The following is a 23,981-nucleotide window of genomic DNA, read 5'->3' as shown; positions in this document are numbered from 1 at the left end:
CGTGAAACGTGTGTGCATTTTCTCGCAAATCAGCACGTAGTTTTGCTAAGCTAAGAGCCTGTCGCAACTGCTTCTTTCCATACATTTAATCTAAGTCGTTTCATTTTCTCATCATATACATAAATGAGATGATTTAACCTATTTGAGCGAAGACTTCATCTTTAAGACATAATATACGAAAATAAGTTCACCGAGAAGAACACTCGGTCTTTCAGTTCTTTGTGTATACTACTAGTCGTATCAAAACTATCAATACATTAGATTAACCACGATACACTCACAGAAATGAAAAGAACACGGAAATGTTCGAATTTAAATTTAAAAGGCCTCTACTGATTAAGCTGCCCGTTTAAGCTGATGATGACTGCAATAGTTAAGTCCAGTACAATTGATATTCTCCCGTTTAACATTTGAATCAGCTCGCAACACTGGAACTGCTTGACAGCTTGAAGAAGACACTTGTTCGGTGTCAGTGACCAGAATGTTCGACGTACGTAAGCCGTAGAAAGAAGCCATCAGCAGCCATCCCTCTTACGATTTGGCGATCAGTTCTTGTACGAGCTTCGGCTTCAGACATAATCTCAAACCTTCCATTCTCATAATTCATCACCTGCACTTGGTTCGGAAAATTCTCTGGGTGTTCCATGTATTTGTCAACGTCCACTTTCTTAGGAGAAGACATGTTTCCGAGAGTATCTCTTAACGATAACGGCCCAGTAAGGTACAGTAGGGACGAATTTCGGCCCAACTTCAGAGGTACAGCTTCAAGGTTTAGTTCAGGGAGTTGTCTTCATACCTTGTGCTTGATTCCGGGAAAAAGCCAGAAGGAGTGAATCAGGGGAAGGGGGACAGGCCGATTTCTGTTAAACAAATTCATTATTTGATGAGCCCAAGAATTCGAACGTTGAGCAGCATAATTCTCTAAAGACGACAAAACAAAATACATTACAGCTTTAAAATGGGAGTTATGAATGAGAACTGAAACTAAAGAGCACGAAGGATTGCTCTTGATGTCAATCAAAGGGGGACAAGAGATGAAGGTGACACTGTAGTATACCGTACGTGCATGCGCCACATTTATCCTACCCAACCCATCTCCCGCGCGGCCCCATTCTTTCGGTATATAATTCTACATGTTGCCTCAACATTTACCCACTCTGTGTACAGCTTTTACAGGATAACACTGATTTAAGCTGGTTGTATCTCTATGTAAATCCTAATTAGTACAATACAAGGTGCATTTAAAAATGTTTATTCGCTATATTGTTCACAAAACGTAATGTTTGGGGAGCAGTGAGGGCACTCGCCTCCTCCCAGTGAGGCCCCGATTTCCGGACTCCGTCTTTGCGCTCCGAGAGGTTTTTCTCCGGATAACTCCGGTTTTCCCCTCTCCTCAAAAATCAGTTCGACCCAGAGAGTCTCCTCAATTAGCGCTCCGCGCTAAATACATTTCTCCAATATTTATTTGACATTCAGCTTATCCACCAATTTTAAAAACAAATACACTAAGCTTTTAAACTGAAGGTTTCAACGACACTAGGTCCCTTCAGTATAATTTTCGTCTGTGTAATTGATCTAATGACTAGTAAAAACAGATGTGTCAGGAGGGTAGAGCCTTTTTACGGTTTTAGCTTTAACGTCTCTTTCTTCATCTTCATTTTGGTGTTCCACGTGTGGTCTCTTCCGTTTACGAGACATCACAGGTCGCGTTGTGTTTCTTTCGGCCGCATCAGCTGATATTTCTTCTAGACCAGTGATGTCTTCTTCACTGTTGATGTACTCTGCCCCTTTCCCCAAAGCGCTGACATACTTTGAACGGAAGGGGCTTTCATCCGGCAAGAGCTCGAAGCTTCCCTCTAATACCGGCAGCTTCCGGCTGGATCCTTTCTCAAATTCAAACAGAAAGCAGCCGACGCTTACTTCAGAATGAGACCGCGATCCAATGTTGGCAATAAACAGAATAAAGCGGTTCAGGCCGTAGTTTGGCATGTTCCTCCATACGGTTCCTTCATCGCCACCGCTTGGTCGTGTGAGACCGATCGTGTGATGCGAATGCCACTCGCCGATGTGACATAGTGCTTCCTTTCCGGTCAAGTCAGAGCCAACCTTTTCAAGATATTGCACGTCTTGGTAGAAGGAGTGAGGCGCTCTTCGGCAGTTTTCTCCTGGACCCAACACCAGTTGGATGACAGCGGTGCGATCGTCCGCCCAGAGACCGAACAAATCGCCTCCTGTCTCAAGAGTCTGGTTCTTTAAAACCCAAGCGCAAATCTGTCTGTACTCGTCGGCATATATGGCCACTGTGAACTCTTTGCCCTTAGACATTAAGATGCTGATCAGCTTTTAAAAAAAGTAAAGTACTTCCAAAACTATAATGTGAGTGCCTGCAGTGTTTTGTTTTCGAACTAAAATTATTTCGCAGAAATTCGTTGTGATGTATTTATATCTTTTGATGATGCCAATAGTAAAGTTACACTTTTCATTTTGTCAAGCGTGACTTGAATTGTGAATTCTAATGACATTTCTCGGAAATCGCGGATGTCAAAACAAACTAAAATGAATGTGCATAACTTCAATTTTACGAACAAACAAAAGTTAAGTCAAAAGTTCGATGTAGAGATGGATTTCTCATATGCACTCCTGAATATGGTTAAAGCAAAATTCCTATTTTTATTGAAAATCGTTCCTCTGAAACCATGTTTACTGTAAATAGTCTTAAGCGTGACATAATCATATCTATGCTAGACTCTACAAAACAGGACCCATTTGCTTTTCGTCTGATCACAATTAAAGTGTAATATGTGTGCCTATGTGCTTAGTACAGTGTATCGATTCCCCTGGCACCATCACGCTGACTAACATGGCTTCATTAAAGCTTTATTTATATTAAGCTAGATATGCTTTAAATGTATTAATATAAGTAATATGGGTAGTGTTCTTCAAACTCAGTGCAAATTACATAAATGACATATATAATACATGAATGTTACACAAAGCCACGTACATACACAGTTAACTGAGCGGGTGAATATCAAACGGCAAATCAACTTCAGCCTACGAGAGGAGACGCCATTTTGTTTCATCCGCCGCTATTTTTGCTGCTAAACCAAGTACAACACAATAAGATAATGTGCATGTTGATCTCTCTAAGCCGATAGTTACAGTGCAACAGTATTCTACCATACCATAGTCAGGAGCGTCATACTCAATTTCTACACAAATACGGTCAGTTGCGTGCGAGTAAGTTGAATCACATCATATCGAGTTGAGTGTCAATGTTTTCGGCCGTGGTACGCTGACAAATACAGTCATATACGTTCGTGTTCAACGTCCATGATTAATGCATTGAACGGTTGAAAAAAGCCATCAGCGGCCATTCCAGTGACCACTTGACAATCTGATTAGGCTTTATTCTTTATCTCCATTTTTCCGTTTTCATAATTCACCGTTAACACGTAGTTGGGATATCTTGAGGGATCTTGCATGAACTCATCAATTGTGGGACTACGTTTCTCCGATTGGGCATAAAGTCTTCCAGTTGTAGGATCAAAGAATAAATTTTCTCCTAAAGGTAAATCCATCCTTTAAAAAGAAAAATCAACTACTGACGATTGTGGTAAACGCACAATCTAACTGACTCAAAATGTGCGAACTACGAAGCTTGCGTAGTTCTAAGTGAAGCTGAAAACTGGAAGTGAGGCAACGCAAACAAAATATATGTGGAGTGGTGGGAGGGGAGAAAAGACAACCATGCTCTTAAAATTAGGTTATGTTTATTTTTGGCTGATTAGATCTTTTACAGATCCTGCGTAAACTTGCAGCATTTTCTCTGCGGTCCTTTGCAGTTTATTCTTTAAAATTATAATTAGTACCTACACAAACCACGTCGAGTTTGAGCTGCTGACGTTTTCCGGTAGCCTTTTCTCTTAAAATTGCATGCAGCCTGGATACTAGAAACGTTAAATGACCTCTTAAATTTTTAATTATCCGTTGGTTTCGTATCTTAGGAACCGTTGCCACGGCAACATATTATGTAAAGAATGCCAGATTTTTGGAATTATTATATTCGGCATCTAAACTTTTTGTAACTTAGTATCCAACCTGAGCAAAATGATCAAGACTAACATTTTGAGAAAACTTAGCTGTTGTAAGATCGGTTCAGATGGTTTACAAATCAAAGTTAACTGATTGCACTGGCATTTTAATCTTCAAAATGGATCTGTACAACGTGTGATATATTTCGCCAATTTTGCAACCTCTCGAAAAATATAATTCACCGAACGACTGCGCGAGAAATTAAATCACCCTTATTTTGCTTTACACCTACGTTTCCCCTTGGGTGCGTTCACATGACTAAAGCTTTCTTCGATCATACCTCGTGGGGACATACAACCAAACGCATAGCCATGGTGGGCGTACGAGACAACCTCTCTAACTCTGGGATGGGGTGGGGAGGTGAAAGACCCTGGGAGCCATGTTGGGTAACACTCAGTACAGTTGGAGTCAGAGCTCGTTTTTCAGCCGCCAGGTTTTGTTTTTCAATTTACAAGCAAAAAAATGCCATCTTACACCTAATTGGGATCACAACACTCGTTTTCACATGCACTCCGGTACGAAGTATAGGAGACAATGACTTTCTACGCGTAATTTCATGGGCATGTTGGAGCAGGTACTTGGAGCAGGCCATAATCTCCAAGATCATATTGCTTCCCCGCCAATATTGCCAACCTTGCTTAGGTCATATGGTTTCAGAAAACGGAATCGTGTTCACCTAATGTACTTGTTGTTAGTTTGATGAAAATGCTAGATGACCTTTTCCCCTCCTTTTTAACGACATACATGCACCTTTGAAAACGAAACGAATGATATTAGTTCTCTAGTGAAGAAAACTGAAGATGTTCTTTACGACGAAACCCGAATTTCTGAGGCGATTAAGGCCATCCAACTGGCAGATATATGCCGAAGTAAACCGTTGGGTACCCTAGAAGTTACATACATGGTGCACTGACACGAGGCAATAGAGCGTGTAAATCCTACACGATTTGCTGCTTTATCACATAGTTCCGAGTGACTTCTTGAGCCAGCATGTGGGCGACAATTGATAAATATATACATATCCCGGCCAGATACTTTTACTCTGTACAAGTTAAAAATATCACACCCTTAGACACCGGTATATTGAGACCAAACGGCTACACATCAATTTCAGTGGCCGGGATATGTTTTTTTTTTGTCTTATAATGCAATGTAGTGTAAAGTAACTGTGTTAATATAATATGTGATAGTTCACAGCATTGTGCACCACGGACAAGGACAGCGCCTTTTCTTTTTCCTTTGACTTTGTGACAACTCTTCAGCCCTCATTACCGGCCGCCTTGCAGCTATTTTAGCGTCATCTGTTGATACTTCTTGAAGACAAGCGATGTCTTCGTCACTGTTGATGTACTCTGCGCCTTTCCCCAAAACGCTGACACACTTTGAACGGAAGGGGCTCTCATCCGGCAAGAGCTCGAAGCTTCCCTCTAACACCGGCAGCTTCCGGCTGGATCCTTTCTCAAATTCAAACAGAAAGCAGCCGACGCTTACTTCAGAAGGAGACCGCGATTCAATGTTGGCAATAAACAGAATAAAGCGGTTCAGGCCGTAGTTTGGCATGTTCCTCCATACGGTTCCTTCATCGCCACCGCTTGGTCGTGTGAGACCGATCGTGTGATGGGAATGCCACTCGCCGATGTGGCATAGTGCTTCCTTTCCGGTCAAGTCAGAGCCAACCTTTTCAAGATATTGCACGTCTTGGTAGAAGGAGTGAGGCGCTCTTCGGCAGTTTTCTCCTGGACCCAACACCAGTTGGATGACAGCGGTGCGATCGTCCGCCCAGAGACCGAACAAATCGCCTCCTGTCTCTAGAGTCTGGTTCTTTAAAACCCAAGCGCAAATCTGTCTGTACTCGTTGGCATATATGGCCACTGTGAAACGTCTCTTTTTCGGCATTGAGATGATGACCGAGTTACAGTTCATGAATGTTCCTTAATGACTTCAAAATTGTAAAGTAAGTGCGTGTTGTGTTTTGTTTTCAGGGGAATATTATCTTCCTTAATGCGAGATTTCTTAGAAATTCATTTTAATGTATTCATAATTTGTGTTGATCATGACGTGACATGAATATTTGTTTTCTCGCGTGATTTCTCGGAAAAACCACTTATGTTGTCGTCGCACAGGACACCCATTCTCGTGATTGCCAGCTGTGTGGCGGCCGCCATGCTTGCTAACGTTTTCGTGTTGCAGGTGTTCCCTGACACCCATGACTTTCTGGGTCTGTCGCCTTCTTTAAAACCAGAGAAGTTCACGTCGTAGGCTCTGAAAGCCGAGTGGTTCGATAACATACGCATTCCGTACTCATACCAGTTAAGGCGCTGTCTATCGAAGTATCAGGCTCTGGTACTCTATTGCCTTCGAATTCCCTCACTGATTTCACCCCAACTATACTGTTACTATTTTGTATAAACGTCAGTTCTCCCCCTTTTCTTAAACAATTCACCACAAGGGCATGATATAATATTCCGCACGACTATCCACACGCAACCTTCGAGTAACTAGCTAGCTTGACATGGGGATGGATCTCGCATAGAAGGAAGCGACGGATACGGGTGTATAAAGGATACAACGGTGAATGCTTATTGCTTATTATTATCAAGCATCTATGTTGAAAATCATTCCACTCTGTTGTGTGACATAATCATGACTATGTTTGTGAAAAAATCTCTCACAGATGGATGGCCTGTCCTTGTCCGGCACGGTGAAAGAAAGGCATGTGGTGACCAGCCGGCTCTGTTATGGACTGACGAAAAGGACAAAATTAAAGCGGACCGGTAAGGATCCTCGACGATCGTCCTCCTCCACGAGGAGGACCGGTAAGGATCCTCGACGAACCTCCTCCTCCACGTGTAATGCAATGCTGGCCGAACGAACCCCTAGCAACCGCTAGCCGCCCCCGGGAAATAATAGGGAGCTTAAGCAACGACGACAGCAACGACAACGAAAACGTCACCTGAGAATATATCTTTATTTGATTTGTGCTACTTCGCGATTATTTCAACTCGCTCAACTTTTACAAAAATGGCGAACTATCCAGGAACCAAATTGGTAGGAGTAGCGTACAAGTTAAGAAAGAAAATGAAAAATTCACCGTAGTGTGCTCACGTTCTCCACAAAACCTTAAATGTGGTCATTTCACGTTGTTGTTGTTTTGTAGTCAAGAGCAGTTCATGATCAAATCCTATGAGTTCCAAACTGAAAAGTGATAAACAAACTTTGGTTTTGCAGTGCTCCCCCGGCCTAACAAAAATAGAGAAAAGTTGGAGGGGGGGGGGGGGGGGAGAGAAACACTTATTTCAAATTTTAGTCATTGGGAGGGGGGAGGGGAAGAGAAATTTAATGGTATTTGAATCAAGAGAGGCAGCCTGCTATATAAACCCATTCACTCTTAGAGGTTTACCGGGAAAAAAAATATTTTCAAGAAGCAAGTGGCCTTTTCTGCTTGTTACTTGAGTGAACCGTTTCATCCAGTTGAGGGCTACTACATGCTAAATTTGAATTTGGGTATACACAGAATTCAACACAGGAACCGGAACGCCTCAGTATTCGTTTTCATTTGTTCTGTTTTACTGGCGTCAAAGTGTCGCCGGAGTAGATCAGTGTTGTTAAGTTCGATTAATTTTCCAGAATTTTAGAATGAGGAACGTTGCCCTCCTCTAGATGCCGAATGGTGCTAGTAATGTTGATAAAAAGGAAAACATTTAGGTATAGAAAAAACAGAACTGTCAAATATATTTGTCTTAAACTACCGTGTTTACATTCTCCATATTCTCTATTGCTATGGAAAAGGTTATGTCTTCAAGGCCTAAGTAAGTCGAAGCAAACGCACATATATTTAACAATTATTCCACGAGCGCGCGTTGGATATGAGATGATAGATAGCCAAAGAGGCGCGTAGCGCCGAGTTGGCTATAATCATCTCATATCCAACAAGCGCAAGTGGAATAATTGTTTTATTAAAAACAATCAAGAAATAGAGCTAGATCTTACTGATTTCGCTGTGCAAGAACAACCAGAAGACAATTTAATGGTCGCCATTTCTCGGCCATGGTATAATGGCTCATTTACCATGGCCGCTAAGCCAATCAAATCCCTCGAATTGCATTATACAATGATCCAGTTTTTAATGAATACAGATATATGGCACTTTCGGATCCGGGTCACAAACAAGGAGACCTACACATTCTGAATAGTAAGGTGATTGAAGTTGATGTTCACATTGGAGAAGATCCTTCCACATGACTCGTATAACGGGTCATAAAAGCACTTGACAATGAGGAGCCAAATTTTCGCCATCAGCCCTAGTGGAATGAGGAAGGCACGGGTGAAAGGTGTTAAAAACCATACGAATATAAAGCACATGAAGCCATAAACCAAGCCATAGATAAACGACAAGAATCCGCCGAATAACAGCGTCAGCAGCGAGTACGTGGCAAAGGTCGTGTTGTGGTAGACAGTTTTGGTGAACTTGTACGCACACTCAGGGCTATGAACGGCGGCAGGCTCACATATCACGTCTGAAAATTCCGCCTGGAAAAAAGTAGATTACAGTACCTTATATTTTCAGTGAACACGAATAATAACATTACATTATCATCATATATTTTCGCTTTTTATTCGTGTCTCTTAGGAATTCTTTTTTCATGTATAATTGTTCTTATTGCATTCATTCTTGACTTGATAATGACGTTAAGCGGACTTCGAAACGTCGTCACATTTGAAACTTTTAACCGAGATGGTTTTAAACTTTTCAATTTTATCGCAACGTTTTTAATTATAGTTAAATTATATTTTTCACCCCTGAAAAGAGGAAAGAGGGGTGGTGGTGGTGGAAGGGGGGGGGGGGGGGGGTTGGAGTGAGGGGGTTGTTGGGGAAGGGGTGTTGGGCGTAACAGATTGGATTACATATGGAAATCTTTTCGCTGGTGGCCAGTTTTAAACACGTAAAAATAAATGACAGTTTCCCTTACCGTTTTCTATACTTCAGCACGTGAAACACTGATCCCTACCCTTTTATTATACTTCCACCTTGTAAAAAGGTATCTCTTTCGGAAGGAGCCCAACCGTATAGTCCTTACTAGGGAGTACCCCTCCAGGGTGGGGGATAGAACGGCCTCTAACACCAAGAAGTGAACTCGAGAGTATCAAGTACACAAAAGTCAGCTTGTGACGTCAAATGAGGTCACGCAAGATACGGGTTTCCCTCTTTACGGTAACGAAACATACAAAGAAAGTCACGGGCTCTTAACTTATTTAACTTTCAACCTGGAAAAACAGCTGCAAATGTTTCTACGACGGACGCCTTCAAGTCTAATGCGCTTTTCTTGTTGTCCTTTTAAAATTTGAACGTCGCGCCATTGTGAATTGTTCTCACTTTTCAGCTAATTTTTTGTTTCATTATTGCTCAGCTCATTAAGCGGATGTTGATATTTCGAGACTCATCTATTTTAACTGTAAGGCTCCAAAGTTTTCTAACTGCTTGATAATAATGTGAATCATACGATAAAATCGAGAAGATTCCGGTACCGTTAGGCTAAGCTTCAGTTGCAGGGAGAGGAAGTAATGTCAATCGCAGGATTGTTCTCGCTTTTCAGGTAAATCAATTTCATTTTCGTGCAGCTTAAGCGGATGTAGATATTTCAAGAGACTTCTCAGTGCGAGTTTCGAAAGTCTTGTAACTGCGTGATAAATTTGTTTAAATATGATCTGAATTATATGCTGGGAGAGGAAGTGAGGTCAATCTCGTTTTTTAGCGAAATCAAGTTCATTATCGTGCAGCTTAAGAGGATGTAAATATTTCGAGACACTTCTAACTGCGAGGTTCGAAAGTCTTGTAACTGCGTGATAATCTATTTTTAAATATGATCTGAATTATATGCTGGGAGAGGGAGTGAGGTCAATCGCATGATTGTTCTCGCTTTTCAGCGAAGTCTAGTTCATTATTGTGCAGCTTAAGCGGATATAGATATTTCAAGACCGTTCTCAGTGAGAGGTTGGAAAGTCTTGTAGCTGTGTGATAAAGTTTTTTTTTTAATATGATGTGAATTAAATGATGAACTCGAGACGATTCCGGTACTCTTAGCTAAGCTAAGCTTGCAGGCAGAGGAAGCGACGTCAATCCCGTCTCGTGCTCGGCGTGTCAGAACCAAGACGCTACAACGTACATTCGGTCGATAGCGTGTTTATTGTGAATGATAGCTTGACTATGCAGACTTAGACCTGTAACAATATTTCAGTGTTTACTAACACAGAGTTGACTATACTATCTATTTCTACCGCCAGGAAAGTAATTATGGAATCTCAGAAAAACGAAAAACAAAACAAAACAAAACAAAAACAACGACTTGTCTACTGATTGCAAGATATTAGGTTGCGATCTCGAGTTAGCGTCACGGAAAAGATGCTATACTTACTTTAATAAAATCATTGTTGTTCCGTGGATCCCGATCCTCAGCATCGCCAAATATCGGCTCTACATCCATTTTCGATTCCCGGTCAGTAATAAGGGAGAAAAAAGCAGAAAAGAATGTGCTGTTTTGCTTGAAGATTCTGGACAGTGCAATTTGTAAAACAAGCTAACTCATCGTGACATCGTGGCATCTCGTACCCAGAGTCCTCGGGCTCTTTGGCCAGCGGTTGGCTGACAGGAGGGACTTTGGGGTACAAGAAATTTTATTACCGCAGGATTTCTGCGGTAAAAAGACCAAGAGATTCAAGCTGTTGCGAGGAAGTCAATAAGAAAAAAAGACTTTTTTTTCGCATTTCTCAATCTCGTACCCAGAGTCCTCTCAGGCTCTTTGACCAGGGGTTGGTCATAAGGAGAGTCTCTGGAGAACTGAATGGAATTTTATTTAAAATTTTTTATTGGCTGCTCCGTAACGGCTTCCATCGTTTTACCGCAGAAATCCTGCGGTAATAAAATTCCAGTTCCCCAGAGTCTCTCCTGGCGACCAACTGCTGGCAAAATAAACTGAGGACTCTGGGTACGAAATTGTGTCAGCCCCGTTGCCGTTTGCCGGCTTTAGTGTCAAATAATAAGAATAAGCTATGCTTTTTCGTCCTCTTTAACTGTGGCTGTAGTGGTTATCACGTCTGCCTTGTAAAACAAAAACAAAACAAAAAAAAAAGGCGAAGGAATGCTGTGTAATGGTAAAACTGCGCAAATCATATGTAAGCACATAACACTTCCTTCACGATTTCGTGGATGTTCTGATGTAATTAAAGTCGTCTTAGTGCGTGACAATGTACATAGTTTAATTCACTGTGAAGATGATGCTTCCAAGAAACTTGACGTCTTTAAGTATTTAGAGACTAAATTTAGAACGCGGGGTGACCGGTGACGTGTAACCTTTCTTAGGAGCGGAAATTGGGATGGAGTCACGCCAACGTGATACTCGGGCTAGAGTCACGCTACATGCATCGGATAAATACCGTTACGATTAACGATATGCGAACTCAGTGTTTAATAGCTTTTCTTGATGAAGAACACAGACCCGAGTCATTTAAACTATTAAATGTAGAAAACATCAATAAATCAGTTTGGTTTAAGGATATTATAGCTGAGCAGTCTGTTTCCAAGAAATCGTAAATTTAATTCTGTGCATGATGTCAGTTGAAGGCTGACTCCTGATTGGCTGGTATCCTTTCGATTTCAGTTTCACTGCGTTTGCCGATCTTCACAAGAGCACTGTCCTGCTAAACTCGATCGATGCGATTTGTGTGAGCGAATATTAATAACAAACACTAAAAATGAGTTGGAGCTCACAGCAGCAGAGGAGGCTCGGCTTAGAAAAAGGGATTTTGGAAAGTAAATTGAAGAACGTGTCGTGGTACAACCCAACATCGGCCGGTAACACAAGAGTTGAATGGAGGGTCAACACAAACAGCGGCAGGAGCTTCACGCTTCGTATCTACCTCTCGACGAATTTTCCTAATGAATGCCCAGTCATGGTGGTAAGCTCTCCTTCGTCACCGTTGATGAGAAAAGATGGAACGAATCTCTCGTTTGGCGGCCGTGATGATCACGTTTATGGGATTCATGACAACTTGACACAAATTTGCCACTTTATTCCAGGCAAGTGGACAAATGACAACACTCTTTATCAGGTCTTCATGAAGGGCAGAATCTGGCTGGAAGCTTACGACATCCACCTACGTACTGGAGAAGATCTTTCGAAGTATCTGGCGCACATGTAGCAGATGCACTAAACTGACTTTGAATCCGCGGAACGCGATCGATAAATCATGTTCATTATTTCATGTGATTTCTGCAGTGTAGGACATTTTTATTCTATAAACTGTGCGACAAACTGTAGCTATGAACCTTAGACTATAATTTTAGTATCATACATGTACATTACTAACCATCAAGAATGATGGAAAATGAAAATACGGTTGATGGAAGCAAGTTCTTGATTTCCGCATCACTTCCGTCAGTTGTCCCAGTTAGTGCTTCTTGTTCAAAAGCGAAAGAGAAAGCTTTCTCGAGTTGAATAATTGTATTAGTTGCAATTGAAAGGCTCGATTGGTGTATAAATTAACCGAAAGCGAAGCATAAAGACTGTATTCTTCGCTATCACTTGTAGTATTTGTACATGTATTTCATGTTGGTATATGTAGATACAATTGAAATTACAATGTAAATCAGTAAAGCTAGGAAATGCAACTACTGTTGTTGTTGTTGTTAATAGTATGAAAGGGAAAAATTTACTAAGTTTCTCTCTGTATTTTGAAGATGGGAACTGTTATTTTTTTTTCTTATTCCATTTTCATACTGGGGAGTACACTATGCAAATTTTAAAATAGCCGGAATGAACCAGATGTAGAACCAATTCTTGGTAACACGTCGATTATTTATCTTTGATTAATTCTAAGAAATTTTGCAAAAGGGACTGCGACGACAGCACTAACAAACTAAAACTAATTCGTGGGATATTCTGGATTGTCAGAACTGAAACACGTTGCCGGACCGGCCAACTGAATTAATCTAGTGCTCAAATTTTTAAGGTTTTCACAGTTTGAAGGGCCTAAGCAAAGCAAGGACCAAAGCAAGTGCTAGGCTAGTTGCTAATTGCAAAGCAAACTATCCCTTTACTTTTAAATTTTGAGTTACTGATGATATGGACACGTCTTTGGGGGTACAAATGTCACTCTCTTAAGTTAATGTCTCAGTGATTTTATTTTCGAAATATATATTTACGCAAATTTCAGTGTGGTTGCTTTGAAGCGAAACAAAACAATTCCTGGAAGGGGCCGTATAATTGTTTTTCCGGCTAAGCATTTTTCTCAGAAAAAAGTGTCAACTGATAACGAACTCGTAGTTCAGAGTTGATTATTCTTGATCGTTAGAAAATACCTGTCTCGTGTTTCCAGAAAAAGAAAAGAAAAATAAAGAAAACACGAGCAGCCGCCGTGTGTCAATCTGTGTTATCCTATTTGTTCGCCTGAATTATGTGCAGTTATGTTAAGTTTTTTTTCTATTAACTCTGGTTGTAACCCATACTGAAGTTAAGCAGGGAAAGTCGTCAAATGACATGACTGATTTTACTGATCATGATTGATTAATGTCGGAAGATATTTATAACAATTTACGGAAGTTCAATTTTTTGGATATTAGTCAGACAACCTTTTTTTCTTGGATATTATTCTGATTATTCACAAGACATAGTGAATCATTGAAGGTGTTAAAATCAAGTGTGCATAAGTCCAAACATTACAAACTCACGCCTTTGAGAGGGAAAGTCGGCAAAAATTGAGAGAAAGAAAGAAAACCCTGAAGACCCTCCAATTCTCTCATCTTACTTACTGGAAGGCCGGTTACATTGAAGGTATGTGGCAATGTCACTATATGACTGACCCAATTGCAGTTCCTGTAATATATAATGATTTCCGATTGCCTAACTGCTAATCGTTCAGACCTGCAGCCGTGAATTCTTCCGGTGCAACATAAGATTTCTCAAACTCAATAATTAATCAAGAGAAAACAAAGAAAATCACTACCGTGACCGTGGTTTGGATATGTGATCCTAATTACCATAAAATTTTGCCAACTTTAGCCTTGAATTTCTCCAAGAATAATTGATCATTTGAGAAGCCATATCAAACACTCGAAAGTGTGTTTCATCAGATATCCAAACATCTCGAAATCGTTAAAAAAAAAAACTCGGCTGCGCCTCGTTTTTTCAACCTACTTCTCAGTGTTTGGATATCTGATGAAACACTCTTCCTCGTGTTTGATATATTACATCGAGGACTCTGTAAGAAGAATAACAGTCAAGACTGAATTGCAGTGGAAGTTATCGATCTTTTTTTTGGGTGAACATTTCGACTCGTCACGTACCTGTACTAACGTTACTCTTATTTACCAACACCTGACTCAAAGCTAAGGTAATAATAATGACGATGATTACAGCAACAGTAACTGAATAAACGTATCCATCGTTTTGCAAATTATACGACGAGAAATAGCACCTCAAACGTGGGAATACGGCTCAGTACCATGTCAGTGATATTTCGTCTTCATGCTCCTAAAAGCTAGCCAACTGATTAAATAATGGCTGAACATTTTAACCAGTGACTCTGGGATGGATGGTTTAAATCTACTATCGTGTTATTTAAATGTTACCCATGCCCGCTTAACCATGCCAGAGAGTTTAATATCAACACTATGCCAACATATATAGCCGGGGAATCTTGTTTGTATTGAATGCTATAAACTGACAATCCTTATAAAAATAGACCTAGACAAGCTTGATTAACGAAAAAGATATTTTACACTTATATCTCTCGTTGAACGAAAGAACATTGCTGTACACAAGACACTGGACCTGCACATACATTTGGACCTAAACTTAGCTTGTGCACTTCATCATTTTTTTTTAACCCGCATGAATGTAAATAATACCGTGTCAGACAATTCAGACTGATATGAACGATAACAGAAGGTACAAGGTGCAATCGCGCGAACCAGTAGCCAGGCTCATTTTAGTGGATATCTGTTCGTGAGACCTTATAAAATAAATCGCCTCAGAAATTCGAATTTAGTTTTAAAGAAAATTTTCTTTTCTTCGGCAAAAAATCAGCTCAAAATTTCGTGACACTGCAAAGCTAATTCCTCTCGGTTTCGGAGAGTCAAATGTGTCGTTAGAAAATGCAAAATAAGGTAAGCAAGCATTGTTGTAAAGCCTGACAACAGGTCTTTGTTAAACGGCTAAATTTTCAGCTCAAAGCCTCCGTCAGATCATGCTGCATTAGCTGACCCGAATACACTTTTATTTAAAAGGTAACTAACGACCTGGCAAAACGGGAGACATTATTCACATGTGTTTTGCTCTAATGTCCTCTTTAAAACTGAACTTTGTCAACAAGGTATAGTATAGTAAGAGCGAAGTTATATTGGGTGATCAGTATCTTGTAGGGTGAGTCAGCTTGTGCACCTTCCTGATCTGAAGAGACTTTTTATATCATGAATTGTCATCAGCACAGAAGTTGATAAATACGTCGTGACAAAGCTAAATTTATGGTCCATGAATTCACATATCGGCTATAAATTCTGAAATACTTGATATCTCCAAGGCTCTCTTAAAATGCAAGACATCCGCACCACCTCAAACGAGCCAGTGAACAAATCAAGCGCCAGGGCGTATTCCATTTGGATATCCCTGCCATATTGGAGATGTCCTTGGAATGACGAGACATTGGGTGATGGTTGCGCAAAGAAGCCGGTCTCGGTCGGCGAATCGTTGGAGGGATTTGAAACGATTTTAATATTCCTGTTGCCGTACGCTTCTTCTCTTGTCATTACTTGCATCTTTCCTGTTGAAAGTACCGTGGCTAGAACAAACCTTGGGTAACTGCTAGGGCTGTCTGTGAACTCACTTACTGATGGATAAACGAGGTCGGTGGATTCTTGATGTGAATATTGTTGCCGCCGGCTGTACACATTCTGATTCGGCACTCCTCGACTTGTATTACTTGCTGTGTTGCCCATTTTGTCAGATTTGTGCACAACAATCTCAATATTTGTAGCTTATCATTAGCCTTTTGACTTTTTCCGTTTACAGGTGTCTTTCGTTGCTCAATTGCTGGATTTGTTTTGAGTATGATAAACACTTTTTCTTTGGACGTTTACAAAGCGGAAACGTTTCCGGGAAATAGAATGTGTTTAGGAGAATCTTCATTCTTCCTGATCAGCGGCAGAAAACGAAAGCACACAGGGATACCAACCTCTCCAATTAAAATCTGCAAGACCACATCGACGCACCGATGAGTGGTGCCGGATCATTGATTCTCTGGATCAGCAAATTATTTGAAATGCAAAATGTAGACGGCAGACTGATCCTAACGACGGAGGTGAAGAAAAATAAATAAAATGGTTAGAATAACTGAAATATATTAATAATTAAATCGTTTTTTTTTTTCGCTCAGCCCCACGAGGAAGGTTGTCTACAGGTTTTCTTTTCTCCATAAATTTGTCTCTATAGCGAACCAGCCGTGAACTGCTACTAAAAATAGTTCGCGGGAAAAAATACAGGGAAATGTATGGAAAGTTCAAAACACGACTGCACGCTTTCTTGGACAGCTACATCTCTCCAATTTTTTTTCCTAAAATTCTTTTCCTAGTACCAAAAAAAGTTTCCAATTCATGAATTTCTCAGAAACGATGTTTTATGAAAATTATTTGACCTCAGGTTTCCATACAAACACTGTTATTTCAAGCCTGTTTGCCTACTCGTCAAAATGGCGTCGAAAACCGTGATAAGGCCTATTCTGTCGAAAAACCGAGCTTTGTTAAAATGTGAAGTGCTACTCTTATTAAGCAAATTTTATTAATCCCTTTTTATTTCTCAAAATCTTTATCCTGTCCTTTCTTTGTACCTTTATCCATTATTTCTTTCCGTTCCCCGATAATTTTCCGCTTGCTGCTGATTATATAAGTTTAGATTTTTACCCGAAAGGAAAATGGCAACTGAGCGGTTCGAAATCGAGGCTAATACATTTATACAATAAAATCTGCAATTCCACAGCGACAAACCAATGAGTGGTGCCGGATCACTTGTAGACCTGGATCAGCAAATTATCTCAAATACAAAATATTAACGGCAGACTGATCCCAACGGCGGAGGTGACGAGCTTGATAGAACAAACAACAAAAGCTAGAATAACTGAAATATATTTGTTTTTAAAAAAAAAAAAAAAACAAATTTTTGCCCGATATTTCGGTTTGCAATACAAACCTTCCTCGGGGGCTGAACGAAAAAGAAAAGTGAGAAACATAAAAGGATCGTTACAAAGAAGATTTAAAATATAAAATACATGACAATGATTGGTTGTTTAGGACTAAGTTACAAGTGTGAGACATGTCATTGGGGTGTTTCGTCACGTCTATTTATACCAAGAGGGTGCAATGTTTTAGCTTTGTTGATTAAATGAGCTTCACGAGCCTTTCTAACTGAGTCACGTTTGCTGCGTATAAGTTCAAGCGGGATTAGTTGGACGTCGTTGATTGAGTGGCCAGGTTGGTTGAAATGTAGCGAGACAGGAGTAGGGTTGAGTAGTTGATGGTGATTCAGGATAGATCTGCGATGTTCCCCGAATCGTTCATTAAGTTTGCGCTTTGTCTCCCCAACGTATTGGGAGTGGCACTTCTTACACTGAATTAAATAGATTAGGTTTTTGGAATTGCAAGATATGTAGTCAGTAATTTTGCGTGATTCGTTAGTGTTGAAAAAAGTGTAGTTCGTTTGACCTTCTTGGAGAAATGGGCAAGTTAGGCATCGTGGGTGGTTGCATTTATGAATTCCAGCGGGTTGTTGATTGGAAGGCTTGTTTTGAGGTAGCTCGGAATGGACCAGGAGATCACGTAGACTTGCGTTACGTTTGTAGGCGATAACTGGTGGATGAGGGAAAACTTGTTTGCAGTTGGCGGAGGACTGGAGGATGTTGATATGTTTTTTCACAGTAGATGAGATTTTGGGAAGAGCAGGATTGAAGGATATGACGAAGGGTGTTCTGTCTGTTTTTGTGGCTTTCTGTTCTTGTGGCTGTAGTGTTGGGTGACGTGGGATGGCTCGTACGCGATTTGCATCTTTTTGTAGGGAATAGCGGCTATAACCACGTTGGACCAGGTGCTTGATGAGTTCTTCGCTTCGTTTATCAAAGAAAGCGTCGGTAGAGCATATGCGACGGATTCGCAGGAAAAGGCTGAATGGAATAGTTTGTTTAGTGTGTTTCGGGTGGCATGAAGTTTTGAGGAGGTATTGTTGCTTGTCTGTGGGTTTTGTGTGGAGATCTGTTTGGATGTGGTTGTTGCTGAGGTGGACTTGGACATCTAGGAAAGGGAGTGTCTGATGAGAGGAATTTGAGTATTCATGGGTAAATTTGATACTCGCGTGAATAGAGTTTAAGTATCTGATGAAATCTTTAAGGCGGTTCCTCTCCTTCTGTCCATATCATAAAGACGTCATCGATGAACCTCCACCAAACGAACGGCTTGAGAGGAGCGTTTTCAATGGCGTGTTGTTCAAATTTACCCATGAATAGATTAGCGTATGAAGGTGCCATCCGGGTTCCCATAGCTGTCCCGTGTACTTGTAGATAGTGTTCGTTGTTGAAGGAAAAGTTGTTCATTGTAAGAATCATTCTTATGAGATCACATATACTTTCAGCAGGAAGGGATTTTTCTTGACGAGTGTTAAGAAAATGGCGGCAGGCTTCGATGCCTTCGTTGTGAGGAATGTTAGTGTATAACGAGGAGACATCCAGAGTGACAAGGAGGGCGTTTTCCGGTAGAGGTCCCAGTTTTTCGAGTTGAAGAAGAAAGTGTGTAGTATCTTTTATGTATGAAGGAAGATTCTGAACAAGGGGCTTTAGGTGGTAATCGACGAACTCGGAAATGCGTTCAGTAGGGTGGCTATTGCTGGATATGATGGGTCGGCCGGGGTTGCCTTGTTTGTGGATCAGTCTGCCGTTAATATTTTGTATCTAATACATTTAAAGGGACACAGTCACCTGGTGCACATGCGCATTAGATACCATTTCTTAGCTGATTTGCATATCACACTTCATCACAAGTCTCGCGCTGAGAAGCGCATCCTTTGAAAAATGTAAACAAACCTTGTCGAGTCGAAGTATTTGCCAGTCAAAATTATTATAGTGATTATAGACCTAATGTCATTTTAGAACACTCATTTTCTTGATACCATCAAACGTCAACGAATACCTCTGAAGTCGAAGAATCATTGTTTCTACGTTTCACAGTGTTTGCATGAGAAGCAAATTGAGTTCAAATATTAGAGAATATGTCAATTTTAAAACGTAGCGAATCGACTGAGCTGCAGTGTAGCGAAACGACTTTCTAGCGAAACTACCGGTAAGCTTTATTTCTGCTTTCAATCATATATTTTGCTTTTATAATTTCGTTTCTACAACTTTTCCGTTATCTAAATTTAGGAGCCATACCCATGACGTTGCAAGAACGCTTGCTCGACCCGTAGAAAACAAGGTTCTACTGGAGGTTTTCCTTGTCGAGGAGATAATCGACTGTGTACCGAAACTTGTCTTCGTCTGAGCTCCAAAACAAGCAGCCATGACGCGTAGTTCGAATCGTTTACGAAGATACCCACCGCACGAACCTTTCGCCAGGTTGAGAAAATGTAATTTTCCAAATATATATAATGGTGATTTGTTCTCCAATGTTTTTGATTGATTTCTCTCGTTATTTTAGTCAACGCAGGCGATTTTCTTCCGCCCGGCGCCTTTTACGTTTCCCACCTCTTCTTTTCATGTTCCGTTGGAGACGCGATCCATACTGTTTTTAACCAAATATGATAACATAATATCATAGGATGAGCAAAAGCATACTCAGAAACAGGTTTCCAGTAAAAGATTGAAAATCCAATAAAACACTGGGAAGATTGAAGCGGATTTCTAGATGTCGACGCGTACTTTTGATTTCGGGTTGAGGTGGACGCTTTTCAAAATTGACAAAAACTAGCGTCCAGGTCAGCGCGGTCACAAAGGTGAGTGTGTCCCTTTAAATTGTAGATTGCTATTAATTATTCGTCTTTTTTTCACACTTATTATGACCACGAGGAACTTGAAACCAAGATGCACAACGGTAAAACCTTACTCCGTTCTTATAGCTGCTTCTGGACAAAATATTTCAAAACAGTGATGTTAATGTTGTTTTTTATTTCATAGAGTACCGCCCAAAACCATCATTGCTGACTTCTCTTCATATCAGTTGAGCTTGAACCTGTCTTGAACCGATGATCGGAAACCGACGGCGTGCCAGGACATTCAACGTGAAGAATTCAAGATTCTAATGGTATTTAATCGATAACACTCGTTTCTTATTTTCATCGGCTACTACTTTATTAAAAATGAACTGTTTTATTTTCTGAAACATTGAGTAGGTAGATTTAAACATCGACGGCTAGTAATGCTGCTTCCACTGAATTAGCATATTGTCACTTCTTTGATGCAATCAATTGGGCTCTGAACAAATCAGTCCTTGAAATTGTATATCAATTTTTTAAATTCAGTTCGGATGGTTAACTGCCAACCTTTCGCTGGCGAACGGCTAGTTAAGTTATACACCTAGGCCCAGTTGTCCAAAGCCCGATGAAGCTAATCCTTGTTTAACGTGAACTTTGATTCGAGTTTAATCACTTATCGGTAAAGACTGGCGGATTCTTCGAAAAGATTTTTGACCCTCAGTATTGACTTACAGTTTTCTTTACTTTCACTTTAAAAGAGCGAGATGAAAACCTCGATTAATTTTTAATCGTAGTTCGATTAGCGTTAATCGGCTTTCGAAGAACCCGGCCCTGACCTTGTACAGGGCCTTTTCTATGCACACATCTTGAAACTTTCATAGACGGGATACAAGTTCTATTGACCCATACCGATGACTTTAATTTAGCGTAATCATATGCACGATTTATTCCCTAAATTAAAGGATGTTCCTTCTTGCTATTTAGTTGCAGGAATGTTTGTGATTTGTGCGCCGGACACTTTTACAGGAGACAGAATTCCTCCGATCTCAGATGAGTAGTTTTCTTTGTTACGGGCATAATCATTCCTATTTTCAGAAAAATTTTGTTTCTGTGTAAGAAAGCTGATAGATTTTCTTGAATACGAATTTATTACTTGTTAACAACTTTAGCAGAACTCTAAATAAATAAATTAATAAATAAATAGAACTCCTTCCACCCCTTCCCCTCCCACACCTCTCCTCCTTGCTCGACCATATCATATAATCAAAATGAACAAGAGGAAAAGGGATTTCACAGGGGAAGGTTCACAGGGGAAGGGGTTGGGGGATTAAACATTTTTCTCACGCTACTATTGTTTCCTTTTATGCAGATACCACACACAAATGGTTCAATTTGAAACTTGGCAGGCCTAAACAGAGACGCAACTTCGGGATAAAGGTCAAGTAAAAAGGTGAGATAAAAAATGGCTTTTCGTTTGCAGAATACTCTGAATCAAATTTCTCCTTAGATCAGTTTTGTATAATCAATTGTAATGGAGCTGGTCATAACAAGTTTGCTCGAAGAGAACCCACCTTGTCTAGGGTAGGGTGGGATTATCGAAGACACCACCTATCTCATGAACAAAGCAAACAAAGTTTCATTGGCTTAAAAAAAATTGACACAGAAATATTCAGCTTGCAAGAGTCAGCATTGCTAGATAAATAAGAAAAGGGAGGTTTAAATCTCACTGTCATCTTTTACTGCTGGGTAGAGGGATGGCTATGCAATAAAGACGCCATCTTTTGAGGTTGAGGAAGGGGGATGCAGGAAGAGATCACCATCTATTTGTGGTTTTGTGGCTCCTGTTCGAGTATAGTAGTTGTCACCACTTGTATTAGAAGTTTAAGCCAGAGTTTATACATGCATGAACATGTATGCCATTCCTGTGCACATTGTCACGCGGATAAAATTGATTGAAACTTTTAGCCAGTACTATTTAATGCTTGTAAATTGAAAGGTCCTTATTTGTTTTTAGAAAATCTACATCGCTCAGTTTTATAATTAAGAGGTTTTTCTGTCTTGGATTTCAGTTGCAAGTTTTATTTACAACTCAAGGGACAGCAACAATATAAGTGACAGAGTGGATTGGACTGCAGACTTGCGGATGGAGGACTGCACGATTGACGAATCATTTGGCCTTAAGGTTTAATTCTTGAAACCTTTGCTTTTACATACTCAAAATTGATGATTTATTTGTTCAAAACCGGGATTAAATTCAAATGTTAATCCAGATTATGGCTTTGGTTTCTTCTGCCAAAAAAAGGTAAGAGGAAGTATTTTAAAATCGTGTGCAATTCCTAAATTATGTTTCAGTGTATTAAATCACTGATTCCAAAAATGAAATACGAGAAATGTTAGACACTGATTAAAAATTAGAACTTATTCTGGATTAGCATGATCGCGCTTTGAACACTTCGCCCATGGTCTTTATAGATTCATTTATAAGAAGGTCTGACTGAGAGCACTTGTGCTCAATTCACTCAGATATCCGAAAAAATTCAACTCATTTCTCAACCTTAAGTTTATCTCTTCACTCCAGGAGAAAACAGAGAGACTTATTACTCCACAGATTTCATTCACAGTCGGAAAAGTCCGGCATTAGAGTCATTTTCACCAATTCAGGTGGACTCCTGCCTCACGTTAGAATTTCATTCTCAGACTTCATTGTTTAGAACCAACTTACACCGCACAATAAACAGTATCACAGGAAAGTACTGCTCAGTAGCTTTCATTTGGATAGGTCGCACTTTAGGATTTCATCCACAAACTGAAAAGTAAGAAACAACTTCCACAGCAACTGAAATAAGCAGCACCACAGGAACTTACTGCTCAATCAGCTTTTCGTTTGAATGGTCACACTTTAGGATTCAGATCCACAGATAAAGTTAGAACCATCTTGTACAGCATAATGCGCATTGCCACTGAAAAGTACTGCTCGTTGGCTTTGATTTGGTCACATTTAAGGATTTCGTCCACAGATTCAAAATAGAGAACCACCTTGTACAACATAATAGAGAGCATCACAGGATAGTATTGCTCAATAGCGTTCATTTGAATTACCACACTTTAGGATTTGATTCACAGACTCAAAAGTTAGAACCATCTTTGATATGAATTGATATGAATTGCCACAGGAAACAACTGCTCAGTGGCTTTCATTTGAATGGTCACACTTTAGGATTTCATCCACAGACTCAGAAGCTAGAACCACCTTGTACAGCATAATAAACAGCACCACAGGAAAGTACTGCTCAGTAGCTTTCATTTGAATGGTCACACTTTAGGATTTCATCCACAGACTCAGAAGCTAGAACCACCTTGTACCGGATAATAAACAGCACCACGGGAAAGCACTGTTCATTAATTATAAATAGCTTTCATTATTAGCATTCATTCACGTGCACTTTGAGAGTTCTTTCTAAGAGTCAAAGGTGCAACTGTATGACATGACTCGTAGGTTCACTCCGGGAGTGAAAGGGTAACACAGCATTCACGAGACCAGTCCTATCATTGGAACAGGGAAGAACATTCCTTAGCTATCAGGGAAAGAACGAGATCTTTCTCAGATAATAGTTAGAGCCCAATGAGACCTTTTTATAAGAAGATATTTCGCGGTAGATGTAACGCTATTCATAGTCACCCTGATGCCTCGAGCTAATTTTCGCGGTGGTTTAATTTTCGCTCATTTTGCGATGGGTAAGAATTTTGGGAAAAGAACTGTCGATTATTGGTGACAGGTGAGAAAAGAGCAAACACCATAGGGACAGGGGGTTATGATAAAGCAGACGGCGAAAAAAAAATGTCCACCTACAAAATCAAGAACAAGACTAGACCGAAACGATGAAAGGT

At 40.2% G+C, this 23,981-nt stretch overlaps 2 protein-coding genes and 2 long non-coding RNA genes across 4 annotated transcripts; 2 read left to right on the top strand and 2 right to left on the bottom strand.

The window, feature by feature from the left end:
• Positions 1-68: 68 nt before the first annotated feature.
• LOC146477878 (uncharacterized) lies at positions 69-6,101 on the bottom strand. Its single transcript, XM_085113007.1, has 2 exons — positions 5,290-6,101; positions 69-2,340 (listed from the first exon to the last, which is right to left on the bottom strand). The coding sequence occupies exons 1-2, from the start codon at positions 6,016-6,018 to the stop codon at positions 1,576-1,578; spliced, it is 1,494 nt and encodes a 497-aa protein (XP_084969133.1). The 5' UTR covers positions 6,019-6,101; the 3' UTR covers positions 69-1,575.
• A 943-nt stretch (positions 6,102-7,044) lies between these two features.
• On the bottom strand, positions 7,045-10,687 carry LOC146477877 (caveolin-1-like). Its single transcript, XM_085112977.1, has 2 exons — positions 10,509-10,687; positions 7,045-8,625 (listed from the first exon to the last, which is right to left on the bottom strand). The coding sequence occupies exons 1-2, from the start codon at positions 10,575-10,577 to the stop codon at positions 8,272-8,274; spliced, it is 423 nt and encodes a 140-aa protein (XP_084969103.1). The 5' UTR covers positions 10,578-10,687; the 3' UTR covers positions 7,045-8,271.
• A 3,060-nt stretch (positions 10,688-13,747) lies between these two features.
• On the top strand, positions 13,748-21,145 carry LOC146477876 (uncharacterized). The gene is made up of 3 exons (XR_014865288.1): positions 13,748-13,922; positions 20,296-20,422; positions 21,078-21,145. It is a non-coding gene; the product is annotated as an uncharacterized LOC146477876 (long non-coding RNA).
• Positions 21,146-21,203: 58 nt separating this feature from the next.
• Positions 21,204-23,441, top strand: LOC146477875 (uncharacterized). The gene is made up of 2 exons (XR_014865289.1): positions 21,204-21,543; positions 22,163-23,441. It is a non-coding gene; the product is annotated as an uncharacterized LOC146477875 (long non-coding RNA).
• Positions 23,442-23,981: the final 540 nt, after the last annotated feature.

This window comes from Pavona decussata, unplaced genomic scaffold (assembly GCF_977016875.1).
Source record: "Pavona decussata unplaced genomic scaffold, jaPavDecu1.1 SCAFFOLD_68, whole genome shotgun sequence".
Lineage (NCBI taxonomy): Eukaryota > Metazoa > Cnidaria > Anthozoa > Scleractinia > Agariciidae > Pavona > Pavona decussata.
Note: the sequence above shows the minus strand (reverse complement) of the source record. Positions and strands in the feature narration are given on the sequence as shown.